At 46.6% G+C, this 22777-nt stretch overlaps 2 protein-coding genes across 8 annotated transcripts in view; one reads left to right on the top strand and one right to left on the bottom strand.

Annotated features, from left to right (window-relative positions):
* Positions 1-7180, top strand: part of ATF7IP2 (activating transcription factor 7 interacting protein 2) — a 33767-nt gene extending 26587 nt beyond the window's left edge. For 3 of the 7 annotated variants that reach the window (XM_079953797.1, XM_079953798.1, XM_079953800.1), the window contains exons 9-11: positions 430-478; positions 2139-2281; positions 5762-7180. In XM_079953797.1, the coding sequence (XP_079809923.1) occupies positions 430-478; positions 2139-2281; positions 5762-6163 (594 nt within the window). In that variant the 3' untranslated portion in view covers positions 6164-7180. Of the gene's footprint in view, positions 1-429; positions 479-2138; positions 2282-2895; positions 2965-5761 lie in introns of all 7 variants that reach the window. The other 4 variants (XM_079953799.1, XM_079953801.1, XR_013833143.1 and 1 more) reach the window with 3 other exon arrangements.
* Positions 7181-7706: 526 nt separating this feature from the next.
* Positions 7707-22777, bottom strand: part of EMP2 (epithelial membrane protein 2) — a 32345-nt gene continuing 17274 nt past the window's right edge. The window contains exons 2-5 of the mRNA XM_079954079.1: positions 17120-17240; positions 16067-16157; positions 11624-11770; positions 7707-11162 (exon numbers count right to left, since the gene is read on the bottom strand). Of these exons, the coding sequence (XP_079810205.1) occupies positions 10975-11162; positions 11624-11770; positions 16067-16157; positions 17120-17197 (504 nt within the window). The 5' untranslated portion in view covers positions 17198-17240 and the 3' untranslated portion in view covers positions 7707-10974. The remainder of the gene's footprint in view (positions 11163-11623; positions 11771-16066; positions 16158-17119; positions 17241-22777) is intronic.

Genomic DNA, 22777 nt, shown 5'->3' with positions numbered 1-22777 from the left:
ATTTTTAAAAGTCCGGAACGGATTAATCCGTTCTGCATTACTTTCTATGGGAAAGTGTGCCTTGGTTTTGGAACACTTTGGTTTTGGAACAGACTTCCGGAACAGATTAAGTTTGAGAACCAAGGTACCACTGTACTTTATCAGCCACCATGGCTAGTAGCCATTGGTGCAACGTTCCAGTGTCAGAATACCAACTGCTGGGAATTGCAGGTGGGCAGCTGTAGGCAGCAGTGTTCTGAATACTGCTTGCTAGAAACCACAGGGGGGGGCGCGTGCATTTGTGCTCAGGCCCTGCTTGAGAATTTTCTACATATGTTTGGTTGGTCGCTGTGTGAGAACAGGATGCTGGACTAGGTGAGCCTTTGGCCTGATCCAGCAGTCTCTGCTGAGGTTCTTATGTTTAAACGATTTGAATTCTCTTAATTGCAGAACCCATTATTTATCGATTTGACTGATGAAGGAGATGACAGCAACAAGGGTGAGGAAAGTGCGTGCTTTCATATCCATGTTAATGTATTGGTGATGTTTGAAATGTATAAATGACTTTTCCACACGCAGTGCCCAGAACTAAATGGGAAATGTAAAACTACATAAACAATATCTTGCAGAGCAGCAGTATAGCCCTGCATTTAATTGATACATATATACTTTAGTTTTTTGGTGAGCTGAAGCTGTTGCTGTGGTGGAATATGACTGGCACTATTGGTTTCCTGCCTTTGTTGTTGTTGCTGCAATAGTGGACTTGAACATACAGCTGATTCTGCTAAGTAGTAATAATAATTTTATTATTTGTACTGCACCCTTCTGACGCGGGTGGCGCTGTGGTCTAAACCATTGAGCCTCTTGGGCTTGCCGATCAGAAGGTCGGCGGTTTGAATCCCCTAGACAGTTCAAAAGCACGTCAAAGTGCAAGTAGATAAATAGGTACCGTTCCGGCGGGAAGGTAAACAGCGTTTCCGTGCACTGCTCTGGTTCACCAGAAGCGGCTTAGTCATGCTGGCCACATGACCCGGAAGCTGTACGCCGGCTCCCTCGGCCAGTAAAGCGAGATCAGCGCCGCAACCTCAGAGTCGTTTGCGACTGGACCCTAGCGATCAAGGGTCCCTTTACCTTTACTTTATCTGACTGGGTTGCCCCAGCCACTCTGGGCAGCTTCCAACATAAATAAAAACACAGTGAAACATCAAACATTAAAAGTTTCCCAGTACAGGGCTGCCTTCAGACATCTTCTAAGATTGTATAGTTATTCATCTCCTTGACATCTGACGGGAGGGCATCCCACAGAGTGGGTGCCACTACTGAGAAGGCCCTCTTGTCTGGTTCCCTGTAAGCTCTCAGTGAGGGAACTGCCAGAAGACCCTCAGAGCCTGGACCTCAGGGTCCGAGCTGAACAATGGGGGTGGAGACACTCCTTCAGGTACACAGGGCTAAGGCCCATGTATGTTATACAGCTGGCTGGGGGCTAATGGGAGTTGTAGTCAGACAACACCTGGAGGGCACCAAGTTGAGGACAGCTGCTGTATATGCTCGGTGCCAGCAATATTTAAAATGCTTCATTTTGTAGGAGTTGGTAAAGAAAAAAAGTATTGCAAAGAAAACCCTTTTTTATATATATAACATTTTATTGATTTTCCAAAAATAACCAAAATAAAAAACAATGCAAAAACAAAACAAAACAAACTGACTTCCCTCTAATCCCTTCCTTGGTTCTATTATTAAGATTCTGCGTGTCCATTGTTAAATTTGTAACCTATTTAAATCACCTTCATAATAAATTACAAGTAATCTTAAAACCCTGCTAATGTATTAACCTGTGTACTAACCTGTGTACATCGCAACTGTATACAGTGGTACCTCTGAGTACGTACTTAATTCATTCCGGAGGTCTGTTCTTAACCCGAAGCACCACTTTAGCTAATGGGGCCTCCTGCTGCTGCCGTGCCGCCGCCGCATAATTTCTGTTCTCATCCTGAAGCAAAGTTCTTAACCCGAGGTGCTATTTCTGGGTTAGCGGAGTCTGTAACCTGAAGCATCTGTAACCCGAGTTACCACTGTATATGCAATAAACATCTTCCATTTTTCCTTAAATTCATTATTATCTCTTCCTCTTAATTTCATTGTCAATTTTGCCATTTCAGCGTATTCCATTAGTTTAATTTGCCAGTCTTCTTTAGATGGGACACCTTCTTCTTTCCAATATTGTGCTACTAAGAAAACCGATTCACCCGTAGAAAGCCTGGTCCTAAATCATCCTCAGCCTGTGCTGCAAACATCAAATGAGGTAGCTAAATGATTCATTCATTCATTCATTCATTCTTAAGTGTATTTGGGGTGTAAAGGGAGGAGTAGTACCTCCAGTGGGGGGCATGTTGTACTCCTTCTGGATTGTTCAGGGTCGTTTGTGCTGTAGATGGAAGTGAGGGGCAGATGGGGCTTGTCAGCCTGCGAAGGAAAACTCTGATCCTAAACCTCTGCTGCCTTGTGGGGTATCTTTGGGGGAAGAAAAGGCCAAGGAGTAAACCCTTCATAAATCTGGAGTGGAGTCCCTAAGACAGTTGGATGGTGCTTTGTATGCCTCCTGCAGCCAACGTCTTGCTCTGCTTTCCTTTGGACAACCTCAGTGAGGCTAAGAGGGGGATCTTGTCGTCTGAGCAGCCCAGGACCTCCATACACACTGCTCAGGCTTGTGCACTGTGCAGGGTCACTTTGATGCTGTGAACGCAGCATTAACAAAATGGGAGGCAGCAGTTGTGCGTAAATGGTCTCTGCAGCCACAGCAGGTGCCGTGATTCTCCAGCTGTTTGACTTCACCCCTGAAGATGCACTCCATTGTCTCTCGAGTTAGACTGGTGCCAGCGATATTAATTCCTAATGGCACTAATGCCTTTTTCCCAGCCCTGGTGGTGCCCATGAGTCTCAGAGGATAGCCTGAAGGCATGTGAAGCAGTCCCACTTTACTCCCAGGTAGGTGTACATAGAATGGGGAAGGATGAGAGCTCCGTGGGAGAGCATCTCCTTTGCACGTACAGTGGTACAGTGGTGCGAAACCCACATGCAGATGGGATCACTGCGATCCAGTGGTACTTTTTTTCCTCCAGGCTACACTTTCAGAATAAAAACTTGCTCGCACGACACCAAAATTTTAATTGAAAAGAAATGCATTGGAAAGAACAACTAGGATTGTCTTCAGTATATCATTTGATGCTCGTGGTTCTCATTTTGAAAAGATACCTATCCACATTCTGTTAAAAAATAACCCACTATAGTATGCTAAACTATAAGAAAATGATTAAATTATTCTTGGATCATACTTGAATCTTCCTGCCACACTTGCCATTCTCTCCTGCCACATGGTTGGAGATCTGCTGGTAGTAGCCGTGGATAGCGTCTTGTCCTCCATTAAAAACAGCATAATAATTGTAATAGGAATTTATAAAAATAAACTGCAGCAGACAGAGCTAAACCATCTTCAGTATTGACGGGTGAAGAACACCAAGGTAAACTGGGAGCTGTTGGTAGAAGCACTCCCCCCCCCCCCCGGTGTGTGCCTAGTCTCCACAGGGGTCTCATTCTGCAAAGCAGGAAACAGCCCTGCTCCTCATCCCAACCAGCCGTATTTCTGTATAGCCAGGAGAGACCCACCTGCAAACCTCAGGAACCTCCTCTGCCCAAGACCCTGCAGAGCCGCTGCCAGTCAGAGTAGGTGTTGCTGAGCTTAGATGGACAAATAAGCTGGCGCAGAATTAAGACAGTTTCCAATCAGGTGGGTAGGTACACCACTTTGCTGGCATTAAACTCTGCTGTTAAGGAGGGTCTCCCCCCCCCCTTGCCCCCAACAGTGAGTCCCAACACCGTATCTGATTTCAGCCCACAGTCGGATCTGAAATATCAACAAGAATTTGTCAGGCACTGATGACAGAGGAGAGAGTCCACCCAAGCCATACCAAAGGATGAGCTTCATCCTCTTAGCCACTAGAGGGCCATCTTGTAATATAAGCTGCACATTTCTTAGCCCCAGCGACAGGAATGCTACAGCACTTGGCTTTTCTTTAGTTCAGGGTTTCCCAAACTTGGGTCTCCAGCTGTTTTCGGACTACACTCCATCTTCCCTGACCACTGGTCCTGCTAGCTAATGGTGATGGGTTTTGTAGTGTAAAAACAGCTGGAGACCTAAGTTTGGGAAACTGCTTTTAGCTCAAGGCTGGGAAACCACATGTAGTTGGACTTCAGATCCCATCAGCACAGCCAGTGGTCATGGATGGTGGGAGCAGTAGTTCGAGAACAGCTGAACGGACACAGGTTTCGCACACCTGATGTAATTGGGGCTCCCAGATCAGAATAACACCAGTTTGGCAACACAGGGAGCATGACTCAAGCATGCTCTGTGGAGAGAGGGGTTTCGCTTTGAACGTTGTCTCTTAATAATAGTTTTGCGTTAAAGAGAAGTTTAGGTGTGGGAAGACAGGGAGCGTCAAGCTAGTTGTGTCTTTTCCTGCTATGCCAGAGTCGGGGGCTTTTTAGAAAATTTTGAACTAGGGGAAAATTGCAGTGATTTGCCTTTACCAAGCTTGTGAAATGGCAAAGCTTGCCTGATGTTTATCTGCAACCCGCATCCATTCATTGTTTACTAATGCACCTTGGTGGCGGCGGAGAATAATGCATATAAGATTATGATACTGCAAAGTAAGAGCACTGACAGACCATAGCAACAAGAATCCGCAGTTCAGTGGCCAAAGAAACCTTTTTATATATTTAACCTCTCTTGCAAGCCTGAGCTCATTCTGAGCTTTAGCCTGCTTGATGTTCACCGCGCAACTTTCGGCCACTCATGTTTACTCCTCCTTTGTGATTTCCCCTTTCCTCCATTTCGTATGCATCCCCTTCTTAAATCTCGGCTCATCTGTAAGTTCCTTATGCAGCCCCACTGGTTTCTGCAGATGCCCACTTTCTTTTCCTGTTGGAATTCTCTGCATTTGTGCCTTCAGTATTTCACCGTTAAGAATTCTAGGAAGGAAAACAGCATGTGTTTCATAATGCAACATTCCCTGTGGGATTCTTGTTGCTGTAGCCACTTAACAAATAATGATTTTTTCTCATGGAGACATGCTGATCTGCTAAGTGTCCGGCAGCTTGCAGAGGGTGGTGTTGGACATGCTCCTTGCCTAAGCTGGTGATTTAGCTTTGCATGTGGTCTTGATTATTAGTCTTATTTCATAAAATTTCTATACTGCTTGATTGTAGAAAAAAACCTCAAAAGTGGTGGCAGGTGGGTGAGCAATTGGAAATGTAAATTTACATTGTTGTGATTTTGCTTGTTTGCTGCATGACAGATTTGCTTAATTGTTTGCTGGTTCTATTTATAGGATTTTGTAATGTTTGTATATCTTCTTCCATTTATTTCTGTTACTTTGTTTCCTGCTCTGGGGTTGAAAGCATCCAATGAAGAGCTTGCTATTAATACTTTAAATGAGTAATATATAACCAATGCAAGCAAGGGGAGTAGCCTCGTTTTTTGTGCGTGAGACGTACACAGGGTTGTCGCCAGTTCCAGTCCTACACAGAGTAGACCCACTGAAATTAATGGAACCACTTTAGTCATGACCATTAATTTCAGTGGATCTGCTCTTAAGTGGGATAGCCCGTACTTCCTTTCTCTGCACGGAAGTCCCTTTAGTCAGACATGTAAATGGTTGAGCTGAAATGGATTGTTCCGGCCCTTTTTAGCCGCCCTGTTAACCGAAGCTCCTGCTTTTCCCCACAGGTCCCTGAAGCGTTTCGGCACCTCCCTCCGTTACCGCAGGTTGAGCAGCAGCCAGAGAGCCTGTCCAGATTCAAATATACCCGTCCACCTCAAAAGCTGCACCTCACTGTGGTTCAGGTGGAGAAGCCCAAAGGTTTTGGCCTGCGGTGGGAGGTCAGCAAGGTGGAACCATGGTGTGCTCCTCTAGACAGCTTCCACTTGTTCGTTTGCCTGGAGTTCGTCGGTAAAGGTGTGCCGACCAGCTGGCTTAGGGTGCGGGATATTAAGGCCATGCCTCTCCCCATGGGTTGCTCGTTAGCTCAGATTGCTAATTGCTCCAAGTGTTACTTTACCATCCAGTCAAAGGACATTTATGGACGTTATGGACCCTTTAGTGACATTCATGCCATTTCAATGACATAGCTCCTGTGAGGGGGGATCTAGGCTCCTACAGGACGTCTGCTTTATGTGTCCCTCTTCTCTCTATGCTGCCTATGGCTGGTGCCAGTTTCAGGATTCCAGTTACAGTAGACTTCCCGTTGACTTCTTGCCTTTCTGCGAGGGGCGCCCTTAACATTTTAGATTTTGGAGGGGGGAGAGAAAGGACCTTTGGCTTTGCTGCTGTTGTTACACTACAATTCCCATCATCCTGGCCCGTTCACCATACTGGCTGGGGCTGATAGGACTCGTAGTTCAACAGCATCTGGACTGCTTCGGCCTCTTTCCCCTGTTAGTTACAGTTCCTATAAGCTCAGACCACCAAAACAGTCTCCCTTGCAGGCGTGCCGGGTAGTGGGGGCTGAGGAGTCTTCAGCCCCCCCCAAACCCTGTGGTCCGCTCCACCTCCTCGCCCAATACTGCGTGGATAGGAGGCCGAGCGTGGAGCCTGGTGGCTGCACTCTGCCTCTTCCTGCCCAATGCTGTGTAGGGAGAAGGCAGCCATTTGAGCGCTGGCATCACAGCAGCGGGGGCGGGACACCAGTGTGTCCTGGCCCGGCACGCTATTTGGGAGCAGACGCGTCATGTGATGCTTCCCCCCCCCCCAATGTGGGGGGCAAGTTGATGCCCCTTCTCCCTTCAATGTATTTTCACATATCTTGGCAGAAAGAGATTCATAATTGCACCCATTATGTCCTCATATATGGCCTCTTCTAGGTCTCTCTCCCACATCACCTTTAGTGTGTCTTTAGCAGACGTGGAAGTTGGTTCCTTTTGCTTTATAAATTAGAAACTTGACCTTGCCTGAAGGGCAGGTTTCAAAAGCCATTTGTGATGCTCCAAAGCCACCTGCACTACAAAGAAGGCAAAAATACCCCCCCCCCCATTTTTGCAGCTCGCAGACTTACTACAGCTTAGTTAGGGTCGCCAGTTCCTCCTTAGAACTTCTAGATGTAGAAGACTCTCCAGCCATACCTGATCCTACATTCCTGGTGGCTTTTTTTTTAAAAAAATTAAGTTATACCTGTAGTGTATAAGCTCTGCTGGTCGCCAGAGCTAAAATTCATGGTCACCGGTGGCAACTTTCCTCGTGGGACCCTGTCACAAAGAAAGCCGGTGTCTTTGTCACCTGTACTGATTCATCCAGTTAAACCTCTAGCTGCTTAGTGCACATATTATTTTTTGCTTTTGTTAGTCATGGGGAAAGAAGGCAAAGCAATTAAAGCTTTTGAACACTTGAAATTCTCAAGATGCACAAAGAGGCATGCCTTCCACCTCCAAGTATCCAGTCAGGCGCTGCTTTCAAGCCTGTCTTCCCAGTCCTTGGGGCTAGAAGGCTGCTTGAGAACGAAATGAAAGTTGCTAGTCTCAGAACGCTTGGTTGAACTCAGCAGGCGTTTGTGTGCATGGGTGGTACAATCCCATCCATTCCTACCTCTTCATCTTAATATCTAGCATCTCTTAAAAAACGCTGGGCTTCCCTTCAGCGTTTAGGCAGATGCTGCCAAGAAACCAAACTGCAACACGGTATCGGCACAATACTGGTTGTAACTTTTATTTCCGTGTACACAGATGGTATATAAAATACAAAACAGAGGCACAGTCAGTAGAGCTAAGCTAGCAGTCTTGACAATCACTGTCCTCTGCCAAGCATTTTTGGATTTCTCAATTTCTCCCCCACCCCCAGAACTTGAAAAATGGTAGTACTAACGTACAAAGGAGTGCCTATTATTCCCAGGCGAGTTGCAAAGGCAATAATAGCATTGTCAGAATTGGGTTTTTTTCTATTCTCTGGTTATATTATGATTTGCAATTCAAATTTCTATTAAAGTGGTCAGAAAATGTAATTGGCATAATGTTATCTATGTATGTACAGGTACATTTGTTTTGTTTTTTTACATAAATACAAATTCTATCTATATAAAAAACACATCTGGTCAGACTAGTTCATTCTTTAGAACAGAGAATAAATGGTGGCGCAGATTCTTGCATACAATGTATGTGTGGCTGCATGCGGAATGTCTGGGGATTTGGGAGGATGGTGCAGGAATAGGGTACAATAAATCTGGGATCGCGCGGAGGGGGGAGAAACGGCAACAGAGTGTGGGCAACCTTTCAGTGGCTTTATGCCAATGGTGGGTGGAGCAACAGATCTGGTTCTCTTTGCACAGTAGGGTCTATCCCAACCATGCAAAAGACATGAGGTTTCTCTCTATACACCATCGCTTCAAAGATGTCACTACAGGCACACAAAAAGCATGGTTCTATGTTCCATACAGGAGCATAAAAGTGATTCTGGGAGGAGCTGGGATCATCAACTTGGTCTTTTAACTTGGCCTGATTTACTTAAAATGAGTTGTCACCAGTTCGTCCATTTGGCCAATTTTTTTTTTTTTTTTTTTTTTTTTTTTTTTTTGCAGGATCTAAAACACTCCCATCCCTTCCCCGCACCCCAGGTTTATGCTAACATTTCAAGTTGAGCATACCTTTTTAAAAATGCCGATAGTAAGGACAGGTTTTCTGGAGCACCATTTTGAGAGATGAAAGGGGGATTACAGAGGGGAAGTGGTCGTATGAAGATGCAAAAGAAAACATACTTGACACACACAAAAAGCACTCCCACTAAAAAAATGCCTTTCCACACCGCTCACAATGGTTGTCTGTTAAATAGCTGCATTCTTGCACATTCTCCGAAATCTCAAAAAGGTCCCTCGTATTGAGAGATCAAATGAGCTACATGCACATTTAATTTAAACTGGATGGCAGCATAATTCCAAAGGCAGCTGATGTTCAAGTAAGAGGATGCAGATCAGCTGACAGCCCTGCAGACAGAGAAATCCTAAGCATGCTTACTCAGAAGAAAGTCCCTGTTGAGTTTAATGGGACTGATACCCTAGGAACAGAGAAGGATTTTGCAGCCTTCGTGATCAATGGGTCGTCCTTTTCCATTAATATCTTTTAATGCCCTATAAAGCCATATTTGTTGTTGTTAAGGCAGTCAGACTTTTGTAGCTATACGAACAAGGCTCCTGGGTGAAATATGGGATCCTTAAGAGCAGCCTGAGGTTATTCAAGGTTTTTCCCCCTTCTAATAAGAGCCTCTGGGGTTTTGAAAACCAGGTGACTTGGTGGGTAAATTTGTCAGACAGATTGGAAAGACCTGATATATTTGCCAACAAATATGCCAGATAGTTAGCCAAATACTGGCTCATTGGTTGGTTGAAGCCATGATTTGGGGCAATCAGGAATCCCAAACTCTTCTGGAATAATGCAGTGTTGGGCAGCTCTTTCCTGGTTGTAAAAATAAAAATTGAGTCTTCCTGCCTGCTGTATTTACCTCAAAGTAGGGAAGCTGTGCTTTAGCACTGACATTTTCCTGCTAAAATGACATCAAGCTGGGTGCCCAGTGCTTTCTTCTGAGTCAGAAATTTTGGTTTGCCTAAGCCTAATATTGCCTACAGCAGGGGTGGCAATCCTTAGGGCCATATCTGGTCCCCCAAATGATTTTTGCCAGCCCCTAACAACTTGGTGGTGTTACTTATTTTCTGACGGCCACTGTGCTGACAGCTCTCCGTGATCCACGCAAAGAAATGGCCCTTCCACAGCCCTGCTACCTAGGATCCCTTTTGAATGGAGGGATTGAGTGCCTTCTCAAAGACAGACAGCCTTTCCATTTAAATTCTTCCAAAACGCAGAGAAATAGTAAAGATTAAGGCACGGCTGGACTGCCGCCGCAGAAACAAGCTGAGAGGTGGTGGGCTTGGCAAAGTGCCTCCCTGGGTGTTGATCAAGGCAGTGACCATCTTTGCGGCTTCTTGAGGTAGCTCTGGATACATGGTTCAGCAGGAAGAGGATCGGTCCCAAAGCAATTGTTTCAGCCTTAGGCAAGTAATGTTCTCTGAACCTTCCAGGGCTCTTCACTACACACCTATCGCAGCAGAACACTATCTTCCGTGGCGATAACTTAAAATACTCCCAGCTAGAATTATTTTGAAGCATGGCATGGGCAGATGTGTCCAAGCTGGATTTAGAGCAGGCCGCACCCCTGTTCTGCCGCCCCCTGCCATGACCATTAACCACACGGGCACTGCGCCAAACCAAATGGACCCTTGAGATCAGCCCAGAACCATAGCGTTGAGCTTGCCAGCATCACACCAAACCACTGCTTTTTAGAAAGAACCTCGTAGGCTGGCATTCAATCACTGGAGGAACTACTGGCTGCAGGATTATCTCCCAGATCCACAGAATTATTCTGTGTCCAAGGGCAGTCTAGAACCACCCCCATCCCTATTTCTCAAAAGAATCCCAGGCGTCCAGTTGAGCACATGTTGCTAGCGACAGAATAATGTTTACTGTGCCCTGCCAGCTGTTCACATCTGTCCTACAGAGCCATAACCAGCTGGGGGGAGGGATGCTTTTTTTATTAATGCCTAGTAACATTACCTGTTTTGAAAGCTGTATAAGAAAAGGAAACAAGAAAAGGTACAATCAGTGACTTTTGGGAGACTCCCATAGGCATGGGTTGCCTTTAAGGTACCCCACCCACGCCGGGGGGGGGGGTTAGCTGTTCCAGTTCACCTGCATTTTCCCCCTCCCATAGTCCTTGTTTCAACACCAAGCAGGGAGAAGGAGGAGGAAGGGGGCCGCGGCAGGACAAAAAAAAAACACAATAACTTTTCCTTACTACAAAACCGCTCTTCTGCTATATACAAAATAGTTACTGGACTCCCAGTACTGCAAAACGGACAGACCGTTTCCTTTTCTCTTTCTTCCCCCTTCAACTAGCCACTGCAGTTTTATTTACGCTTCCTTAGTATTAGGTACATGATTCCACTGAGCAACGTGAAAGAGAAGGCGACCCACGCCAGGACATAGGAGTAGCCGTACTGCCCGCTGGACACCTGGAAAAAGTCGTACTGCGGACCCATGTGAAACTCCTCGTGGCGGTCCGTGTAAATGGACGCAGCGATCATCACGCACAGACCTGGGAAGGGAGAGAAGGGGGAAAGCCCATGAATGGGTTGAGGATAGACCTGCCCGGAACCAGTCTCCTGGTGTTCTCGGCAAGTTAAGACTGAAAGATCTCTAAGAAATCAGGAAGAAGCTCTAAGCATCCATGAAACCATCTTGCTGTCGAGGTGGTCTGGGTCTAATCAGTTCCTGGACAGGGGAGACTTAGGTCTCAGGCCTGGCCCCAGAAATTTCAGGGTCTGGGATGCAACCCAAGGGCAGCCCCTGGTGATGTCACGGGGATGGTGCCAGTGGTGTCATGGGGTAGGCCCTGGAGACGGAGGTTAATTGGGAGAAGAGATGGGGAGCACCCTCCCCAGACTCTTTGTGCTGTCTTAGGGCGCAATGGGTCAGTGTGACAGCTCCTTGTCACAACTCCATTCTCTTTTGTGAGAGCGGCCGCTGCACATCGTTCAACCGGGAGGAGGTACTCACAGGATAGCAGCTGGATGATGGATGTTAAGACGAATCTCTCGCCTTGCTTTAGGCGGAACAACTGGAGGATGAAAACGAAAAAGGCCACACAGCAGAGGATGGTGGAGAGGATCATCGTCGCCTGAATTGCCTGGATAGACTGGTAGTCTGTAAAACACACGTGGGGAGGAGGTAGCAGTTACAGTGTGTTTAGGAAGATTCCTGCATTGCAGCAGGTTCGACTTAGATGACCCTCGTGGTCCTTTCTAGCTCTTAGGATTCTGCGAGTTCTACAAGGACAACCCTGAGACTTAAGGGGGAGAGAGCCAGTGTCAATCCCTTGTCTGAATTTAAGAAAGCAAGCAGGAGAGGATTGGGATTGCTTCTCACTGCGAGAAGCAAAGCTACAGGGAACCAGGCAGAGGGCCTTCTCGGTAGTGGCACCCGCCCTGTGGGACGCCCTCCCACCAGATGTCAAAGAGATAAACAACTACCTGACATTTAGAAGACATCTGAAGGCAGCCCTGTTCAGGGAAGTTTTTAACGTGTGACATTTTAATGTATTTTTAATCTTTGTTGGAAGCCGCCCAGAGTGGCTGGGGAGACCCAGCCAGATGGGCGGGGTACAAATAGTAAATTATTATTATTATTATTATTAGCAATTTATTATTTATATGCCACCCATCTGACTGGGTTTCCCCAGCCACGGGGCGGCTTCCAACACAATATTAAAAATACAATAAAACATCAAACATTAAAAACCGTATTCTTCGCTCTATGGGACGCACTGGACCACAAGAATCACCTAGTTTTTAGAGGAGGAAATCAAGAAAAAAATATATCCCCCCCCCCTGCAGCCCCAAAGAGCAAAGAAACCAAGACAGCGAGCGGGATCTGCCATAGCCACGCAACCTCTCCAATTTGCAATTCCCCCACCTCCCGCAAAAGCCCACGGGAGCCGCGCACCCTTTAAGAAGCATGTGGCTCCTGTGGGCTTTTCTACGAGGAGGGAGAAGGGACTGACTGGCCGCGCCAGTCCCTTCTCCCTCCTGGGGAAAAGTCCGCAAGAGCCGTGTGGAGCTTGTGTGCGGCTCTTGGGGGCTTTTCCCGCCTGCCTCCCCCCTGCATTCGCTCCACAGGACGCACAGACTTTCCCCCTTAGTTTTTAAGAGGGAAAAAGTGCGTCCTATGGAGCGAAAAATATGGTAGTTGTTTCTTTCCTTAACATCTGATGGGAGGGCGTTCCACAGGTTGGGTGCCACCACTGAGAAGGCCCTCTGCCTGGTTCCCTGTAACCTCACTTCTCTCAACAAAGGAACTGCCAGAAGGTCTCTATGGATTTTTATATGCTGCCACCCCTCCCAAACCAATATTGCTGGGTCAGATCTTCGATGGTCATCCTTGGATGCTGTAGTCAGTGGTTCAAAATACATCTGCAAAGCACCTCTAGACGCTTGCCTTCCCACGCTAGCAGTCTAGTCCCTGCACCGTCTCAGTGCTTCCCCAAGGGGAAGTTTGTTTTCTGAGGTCTTGACAGTCACATTTAATTTCCGGGCTGGTTTTTTTTTTAAAAAAAAAAAAAAATTGTATTATATAAAAAAATAATCATCCCATTAATTTTTCCTTCTTGGAACCCACCTGCATCCTGCCAGCGACTTCCTCCCGCCACTACTTGCGCAGAGTGACAATAAGAAAAGGTGTCAGCCTCTTGCCAACTCTCCTGAATCCATTTCCTCCCGCCCTCCCGCTCCCCAAATAAATGCAACTTCAACAAAGAGGAACTTTTCAGAGTCTGGCTGTGCCAGCCAGCCCTGCCCTTCCTTCTGTTGTTCTTCAGACATCAGCAAAATCAGGGGATTAACTACAAGATGCAACCAGGGCAGGTAGAGGCATTAGAATCATAGAATTGTAGAGTTGAAGGGGACCCTGAGGGTCATCTAGTCCAACCCCCCCTGCAGTGTAGGAATCTCAGCTAAAGCATCCATGACAAATGGCCATCCAACCTCTGCTTAAAAACCTCCAAGGAGAGCACCACCTCTCACAGGAGACCGTTCCACTGTCAAAAAGCTCTTAACTTCCCAACCACCACCTCCTGCCTTGCACACCTATATTTCACTGTTTAAACTACACCGTATTTTTTGCTCTATAAGACTCACTTTTTCCCTCCTAAAAAGTAAGGGGAAATGTCTGTGCGTCTTATGGAGCGAATGCGCAGCTATCCCAGAAGCCAGAACAGCAAGAGGGATTGCTGCCTTCACTGCGCAGCGATCCCTCTTGCTGTTTTAGATTAGATTAGATTAGATTAGATAAATTTATTGTCATTGTCCGTATATACACAGTATACACAACAACGAAAATCAAACACCCAAGACCGGATTCACATACACATTTGCACATATCTCCAACACTCTCATCCTATACAGACATAATCTATTAAAACATACATAATCCAGAATATAACACAACCTGTTCTGGCTTCTGAGATTCAGATTTTTTTCTTCTTGTTTTTCTCCTCCAAAAACTAGGTGCATCTTGTGGTCTGGTGCGTCTTATACGGTAGTTGCCAATTAATATAAAAATTGCTAAGCATCTTTTTTAAAAAAATAATAATATGACTATACCATTCTTGTTTTGAAAAGCAAGCTTCGAGACGGATGCCTGCATAGTGTTTTATTCTTAACATAATGGTTCTAATATCTAGCCATGTATAATCTGGTTTACCTGTATCTACAAAATGAGCTACAGTCATACCTTACAGACACTTCAGGTTGCGTTTTTTCAGGTTACGGACCGCCAAAACCCAGAAGTACCAGAACGGGTTACTTCTGGTTTTCGGCGGTCGCGCATGCACAGAAGCGCCGAATCGCAACCCGCGCATGTGCAGACGCTCCACTGCAGGTTGCAAACGCTGGGGAATGTGAATGGGCATCCCACACGGATCCCATTCGCAACCCGAGCGTCCACTGTACTACTCTGTGCTTAAGCAACCTAGAAAGAATTGGAGTATTATCTACTAGTTTCTTGATCAGAAGGAGAAAGTTTTACAGTGGTACCTCGGGTTAAAAACTTAATTCGTTCCGGAGGTCCGCACTTAACCTGAAACTGTTCTTAACCTGAAGCACCACTTTAGCTAATGGGGCCTCCTGTTGCCGCTGCTGCGCGATTTCTGTTCCCACCCTGAAGCAACGTTCTTAACCCAAGGTACTATTTCTGGGTTAGCGGAGTCTGTAACCTGAAGCGTCTGTAACCTGAAGCATCTGTAACCCGAGCTACCACAGTACTGTTAGATTTATTCACAGGAGAGCATTTCTTAGGCAAGGTCTCCAGGACTGCCGCTAATTGCTGCTGTGGTACATGGCCAGAAGCCGTGGCAAGGGCACCGCACACAAAGGGACCCAGGCGGCTGGCACCCAACTATACCCATCGCCCCTTAAGTAGGTTCCCTGCCAACGCACAGCGAGCCTCTTCCACAGTGCCCAGCTCCTGCATAACAACCCCCAACAGCTCCTGAACTGCAGCCGTTCTGCAACAGCTGAAGCAATCCTCTCCCGGCCATGACCCAGATTAGGACACCGCACACCTCTCACCCTCCATCCTCATCTGCATGCCCTCCCCACTCTCCGTCTCAGCTACCATCGTCACTTTCTACCTCCTCCCCCTTCCGGCATCGGGCGCGGCACCCGGGACAGCCAATGGGCAGCGAGATTGGAACTGCCTGCATCCAATCACAGGGCCGGCTTCACCGCAGATGCCCCATGGGAAATGTAGTTCTTTTTAGGAGTCAAGCAAAAAAAACCCAGGAACCAAAATTTTACCACCCCCCCCCCAAACAAGGACATGTCCAGGAAAATCCAGATGTATGGCAACCCTACTCAGGAACATCCTTAAAAAAGATTCACCAACACCCATTTCTGCACGCCATGATGTCATCACATTTTCCAGCCAATGATGAAGAGAAGTGCATGGGGAAATGTTATTGTGATGATGTCACATTTTTTTAAAAAAAAAATACACACTCCTGGGAAGACATTGATGGTGGGTGGGGGGAACGAAGTAATCCCACCCTGAGATGCACGAAGAGCCATCTGATACGATACAATAATCTTTATTGTCATTGTCCCATACAGAACAATGAAATTGAAAAAATCTACATCAGACATTCAAAAACCAACAAGCCTGCTATCCCAGCTACCCCAGCCTGGTTAACCCCAGAGAAACTCTGATACCCCATAATTAAATACAATATACTCCCATAGAGACTACCTTATACTGCGTTTAAAACCAAAATCACATTTGGATAAAAACTGTTTCTCAGGCAGCTAGTTCTAGTCTTTATAACCCCGTACCTTCTTCCAGAAGGCAGAAGCTGAAAGAGATCATTTCCGGGGTGTGCACTATCCTGCACTATCTCTGCAGCTTTCTTATGACACCTGGAAGCACAGATTTGAAGCATAGATGACTCACCTGGGAAGGTCTCATCCAGGGCTGTACAGTTAGTGCCATTGAGGCAGCGATGCCAGACGTCTGTGGCGAAGTCCTCCCCGACCCACCAGGCCTGAAGAAGGATGATTTGAAAAAGCACATGAAAGTATAGATCTTGGAGGATTGATCAGTCAATTTCATTTTGATGCCAGTCTTCCACAATCAGCTGTGCCCAAAGTGGCTTCCAGCAGACGTTTCAAAACATCAAAATACAAACAGAGCATGTTGGTAAATTGAAAAATGACAAAAACCTGACAAACACAGAAAAAAAATCAATATTACTCCCCCCCCCCCAAAAAAAAAGTCTAGGTTTAAGTAAAACCAGAGTTAACTGACAATAAAGTTTCTGGTGCTGGTCTTCCCAATTTGATTTGATTTAACATTTGTATTACGCTTTTCCAATGGCAAATGCTGAGCTCAGGGCATCCAGCTCACAAGAATCACAATAGCATTTAAGAAGCAGTCACTTTACCATCAAGTACAATAGCGCATAAATAAAGCAGATAACAACTTGATCAAAATGATTATTACAGTTCAGTTAAGCCAGGCATGGCCAAACTTGGCCCTCCAGATGTTTTGGAACTACAATTCCCATCACCCCCTGACCACTGGTCCTGTTAGCTAGGGATGATGGGAGTTGTAGTCCCAAAACATCTGGAGGGCCAAGTTCTAAAGATCAGAAATCATTCATCAAAATGATCAATACACTTCAGCAAAGTCACATCCTGCACTCCTAGGAGCCTGGCTTATATGCAGCTCAGAGGGGAAAGGTCCTCTTACCAGGGTAGGTGGCTGGCTCCCATATCCTTACTCCAGAGGAGGCTGAAAGCAGCCAAAGGCCAACGTCGGGGAGGGCAATGGTGGCAACAGGTTCAAAACATCCAGCCCCTCCAGTAAAATGCATAGAGTGTCTCCACTTTCAATTTGTGGAGTCTTTTTCACTTCCATTTCGAAGACTTTCTTTTCATCTTTGAACACCAGGCACACAAACACACACCCCGAATAAAATAAAAATGCTGTTTGCGGGCAACTTACGCTGTCAATCGTGGCGATGAACAGAAGGGCAGCCGAGCTGATGTGGAAGACTATGATGAAGGCGAGAAGAATCAGCATCTTTGCGAGGGGGGGGGTTGCTCTAGTCTAGAGGAAGAGAATGCTGTACCAAAAGACAAGGAGGGAAAGTGGTTCAGAGCTTTGGAAATGGGTGTTTACTGTGAAATGATGGTGATTTTTTATTAAATTTATATGCCACCTTTTCTTCAAAAGACCACCGGGTGGCTTAAAACACAGAACATAAACAATACAATTCCATACGTATTATGCTATCTATACAACAAACAAGGTTTTATAGGTACCATTGTAATAATGCATACATAAATAAAGAAAAACACTCCTATAGAATAACTTTTTGGCTTCCGCCTTCATCCGTTGCTCAGATAGACAAATCAAAGTTGCCTTCACACGACACACAGACAAGCTTTTATTCTTATTTATATGACATTATTATTTTTATATTTATATTTATATCCCCAACCCACAAGGATATAATTATTTCCTTCAAGGAGTTCGAAGTGGTCACCTGGTTCTCCCCCTTTCCGCTCCTCCCCCCCCCCAACAACCCTGTGAGGTAGATTTGGCTGAGAGGAAATGTTTGGCTGAAAGTCACTTGGTGAGTTTCATAGAGGCTGAGTATGGGGACCTGAACCCAGATCTCCAAGATCATAGCCCAGGGGTGGGGAATCTGAGGCCTTGGGGGGAGATGTGGCCCTCCAGGCCTTGTTATGTGGCCCTCAAAACCCTCCCCAGGCCACACCCCTTCTCTGTAAAGGTAAAGGGACCCCTGACCATTAGGTCCAGTGTTTTTATTTATGTTGGAAGCTGCCCAGAGTGGCTGGGGCAACCCAGTCAGATAAAGTAAAGGTAAAGGGACCCTTGATCGCTAGGGTCCAGTCGCGAACGACTCTGAGGTTGAGGCGCTGATCTCGCTTTACCGGCCGAGGGAGCCGGTGAACATCTTCCGGGTCATGTGGCCAGCATGACGTCTGGCGAACCAGAGCAGCACACGGAAATGCCATTTACCTTCCCACCAGAGAGGTACCTATTTATCTACTTGCACTTTTGACGTGCTTTCGAACTGCTAGGTTGGCAGGAGCAGGGACCGAGCAACGGGATTCGAACCGCCGACCTTCTGATCAGCAAGTCCTAGGCTCTGTGGTTTAACCCACAGCACCACCCGCGTCCCTGTACCTCCCTCAAATGTGCATTTAGACAGTGAAAATTCCACTTGCTTGCTTGGAACAGAGAGGGGTGTTTGAGAAGACCCTGTACTTTTGCACCACTTCAATGTAGCCTATTTATTTATTTCACTAAATTTATATAAAACATGGCAGCGTAAGCCTTTGGCAATTGCACAGACTGGCTGAGCGAATCCGACAAAGGACAGGGGACCCACTGCAGCAGCAAGCTTGGAAGAAAAATGAGCTGCACTTATTTCTTACTGAAAAAGGGTCTCTCTACTCTGACTCTAGTCTTATCATACCATTTCTGGCAGTGTGTACTTTGAGATGGCTGGGAAGAAATAGAGTTCTGTAACATCTGTGGTTTAAAGATTTTGCAGTCATAAGGCCTAGAAACCTGAAAATAAATTCATGCATGAGACACACTGCAATTTTCACATGCTCCGGCAGAATGGAAGCAAGCGAGGGATTTCTTGGAAGAAACGAAGGCAGACGTATCACTGGGAATTCGTGAACCACTGATAATCTCGAAAGTTCTCACGCACAGGTCTTTTTCAACCAATCCGCTATAGGGCTTTCATATACTTTTATTTATTGCTTCAACAATCCCCTTTAGATCCAACGTTCCATATCTTTTGGCGAGGCAAAGGAACATCTGTTGCAGCTTGCTAAGCTAACACTGTGGCATTCGGGCATGCAAACTAACCCAGCCTATGTACCTTGATTCTTTTTTTCCTTTTCTTTTTTGGAAATAAAAGTACAAAACGAAGCTGGCAGCCCCAGACAAGCTGTCGTCTTTCATTTTGAGCAGACTAAGGGTTGTTGCTTTGTGGCTTAGAAAAACAAACGTTTTCAAAACAGTTAAAAAGAGCTAAGTCTTGTTTTAGCATCTGGTTTCGATCAACTCAGATTGCTGAATGCAAAGGAGGGCAAGTCCATCTTCCGAAGGAAAGGGTGAAAAATAATAATAATAATAATAATAATAAATAATACTTTATCTATACTCCGCCCTTCTGGATGGGTTTCCCCAGCCACTCTGGGTGGCTTCCAACAAAAGATTAAAAGTACATTAAAACACCAGTCATTAAAAACTTCCCTAAACAGGGCTGCTTTCAGATGTCTTCTGAACGTCAGATAGTCATTTATTTCCTTGACATCCGATGGGAGGGCATTCCATAGGGCAGGCGCCACCACCGAGAAGGCCCTCTGCCTGGTTCCCTGCAACTTCGCTTCTCGCAGTGAGGGAGCCGCCAGAAAGCCCTCGGAGCTGGACCTCAATTAGCCGAGCTAGCTAGAGAGAGAGAGAGAGCGCTTCCATTCACCAAGGCAATCTATCTGGCAGTAGCAAATTCCAGGGGCACGCAAGGGGAAGGGCGGCTGCCTTGATGCCCTGCTTCTGGGATTCCCAGGGGCATCTGGCTGTGTTCCTTTGTGGGCCGCATGCCAGCAGTGTGTTGGTCCAGAGGCAAAGGTGGGTGAAGAGACAGGTGTGACTCTACATTAGCCTACATTCCAGCCACGCCAAAGCCATGGGTTTCTACATGCACACACTGGTCTCTCCATCCTGTATCCAGGCAAGCAAGAGGCATTATCACAGCTCAAAGGGAGATTCCCACCAGGTAAAAACACTTGAAAAGTAGGAACAGCGAGAGGTGCAGCTTTGGGAGAGGTGGGGTGTATTTGTCCTCTTCCCATTCCCATCTGGTTGGCTGCTGTGAGTACAGAATGCTGGTCCGATTCAGCCAAGCTCTCCTGAAGTTCTTTCTCTCTTCGTTCCATTTTGCCTCATTTCCTCTTCCTTCTTTTTCGCATTTTAATTTTGGGAAGACGGGCATCTCAAACACGACAGCCAAGCCCTCTTCCTCTCTGCACAACCCAGAGATCCGTAAAGGAATCCATCAGATCTGGTGTTGAACCCAGGCACCTGGGAGCTTGAGCTGTTCCCCTTCTGTTACCGTCGGAATAAACGGAAACGGTCTTGGCCCAGTATACCCGAAGGAGCGTGTCCATCCCCATCATTCTGCCCAGACACTGAGGTCCAGCTCTGAGGGCCTTCTGGCGGTTCCCTCACTGCGAGAAGCACAGTTGCAGGGAACCAGGCAGAGGGCCTTCTCAGTGGTGGCGCCTGCCCTGTGGAACACCCTCCCACCAGATGTCAAAGAGAAAAACAACAACCAGACTATTAGAAGACATCTGAAGGCAGCCCTGTTTAGGGAAGCTTTTAATGACTGATGTTTTAATGTGTTTTTAATCTTTTGTTGGAAGCCGCCCAGAGTGGTTGGGGAAACCCAGCCAGATGGGCGGGGTAGAAATATTATTATTATTACTATTATTATTATTACTACTACTACTACTACTACTACTACACTGAATGACAGTGGCTTTCTGGGATTCCAGACAGCGAGCTTTCCAATCCTACCCAGGGATGCTGGGAACCAAACCTGTGACCCACTGCATGCAAGGCAGTTGCTCTACCATTGAACCACGGCCTGTCCATAAATGTCACCCTATATTTGTCACTTTGGTGGTTATGGGTTTTGAGGGGGAGTTTTCCCAAGGCTCTAGGAAGGCCAGACACCATCCTCTTGCTATAAGAAAAAACTGCTCCCTTTCCCTTATGGGGTATTCCAAAGCTCGTACAGAGTCGTTAAGTGGGTTCCCTATCGGTTGGAGAAAATAACAGAGGCCAACCAGAGTATACTGAGAAGCAAAGCGGCTAGTAAGCCTGATCTTTATTGAAGGAAAATATACTGTTGTAACAGGGTCCCCACCCACCACACGCAGGAGGGAGAACCCTGAACAGTGGTGTGCAAACTCTTGAAATAGCCTACCCTGTAGCCCAAGACCACCACCCCCCAAACATCATACATACATCACAGAAGGAGGCGGTCTACAACCAGGATACCTGATAATGGTCACTGATTGCATTAGCTGGGCAGCAAAGCCATTCTTTTGTGGCCGTTTACTTTAGTTCCTGAATACAGGTCACAGGCTCACCCTATTCATGCACAAATACGCCCTTAAAACAGGATTTGTAAGCAAAAAGACAATGGGAAGGCTTTCCCCATTTGCCTCCCTTCCTGCAGAGGTATATTTGAGGTCACTGGGAGAGTCAAAATGGCTTCAGGATTGCTCTCCCGTACTATTTCAGACATATGGTTCATATATTTAGATAGGTGTGCATTTATGAATATTTATTCTGACGCAGGTGGCGCTGTGGGTTAAAGCCTCAGCGCCTAGGACTTGCCGATCGAAAGGTCGGCGGTTCGAATCCCTGCGGCGGGGTGCGCTCCCGCTGCTCAGTCCCAGCGCCTGCCAACCTAGCAGTTCGAAAGCACCTCCGGGTGCAAGTAGATAAATAGGGACCGCTTACCAGCGGGAAGGTAAACGGCGTTTCCGTGTGCGACTCTGGCTCTGGCCAGAGCAGCGATGTCACGCTGGCCACGTGACCCGGAAGTGTCTCCGGACAGCGCTGGCCCCTGGCCTCTTAAGTGAGATGGGCGCACAACCCCAGAGTCTGTCAAGACTGGCCCGTATGGGCAGGGGTACCTTTACCTTTACCTTTACCTTTATTCTGTATTTGAGACCTTGAAATTCTTATAACACTCTTTTGCAAACTCCCCTTAACAGGGATTTTTTTTTTTACTTTCTGCAAGGCCAGGATATTTCTCCCCCGTTTCGCCGGTCCCTCCACAGCACGGCGTGGAAAGGGAAAGTTGGAGTTTGGTTTGGAACAAAGCACTTGGGTTTTCCTTTCGGCAAGCCAAGGCAGGAAGCTGAATTGCCATTGAACAAACAGCTCGCTGTTCAGGTACACAATAGGCAGGGGTCAAAAAGTTTGCCCTGAATGGAGCAGAGACCACTCAAGGGTGGGCTGGGGTACAGTTTGAGAGAGAAACAGAAGGCATGTAGAGTTTGGATTTGATATCCCGCTTTATCACTACCCGAAGGCGTCTCAAAGCGGCTAACATTCTCCTTTCCCTTCCTCCCCCACAACAAACACTCTGTGAGGTGAGTGGGGCTGAGAGACTTCAGAGAAGTGTGACTAGCCCAAGGTCACCCAGCAGCTGCATGTGGAGGAGCGGGGAAGCGAACCCGGTTCACCAGATTACGAGTCCACTGCTCTTAATCACTACACCACACTGGCTCTGACACTGTCCAAGGTGGGAGACTCAGTATCATCTCATCCATTTGCCAATCCCAAAATAAGACACAGGCCTTGTTCCTCCTGCTCAAATGTCTCCCTTAGAAAAAGGGAATACGTGCCCTCAGCTGGGTGCTTAGGGTTAGGTCAAGGTTTACTGCATTTACAAAGCCTTTCCCACAACAGAAAAATCCTGAAGCAACAGGAATGAAACCCAGGAATAAAAATGAGACAAAGATATATAGACCCCACACAACCAGCCATGGATGCTGGCCAAATTCCTAGGAAAATAGAAATGGTGAAAAGTTGGTC

The sequence above is a fragment of the Podarcis cretensis genome (assembly GCF_951804945.1).
Source record: "Podarcis cretensis genome assembly, chromosome: 14".
Classification (NCBI taxonomy): Eukaryota; Metazoa; Chordata; class Lepidosauria; order Squamata; family Lacertidae; genus Podarcis; species Podarcis cretensis.
The sequence above is the reverse complement of the archived record's forward strand: the minus strand, read 5'-3'. Positions and strand labels throughout refer to the sequence as shown.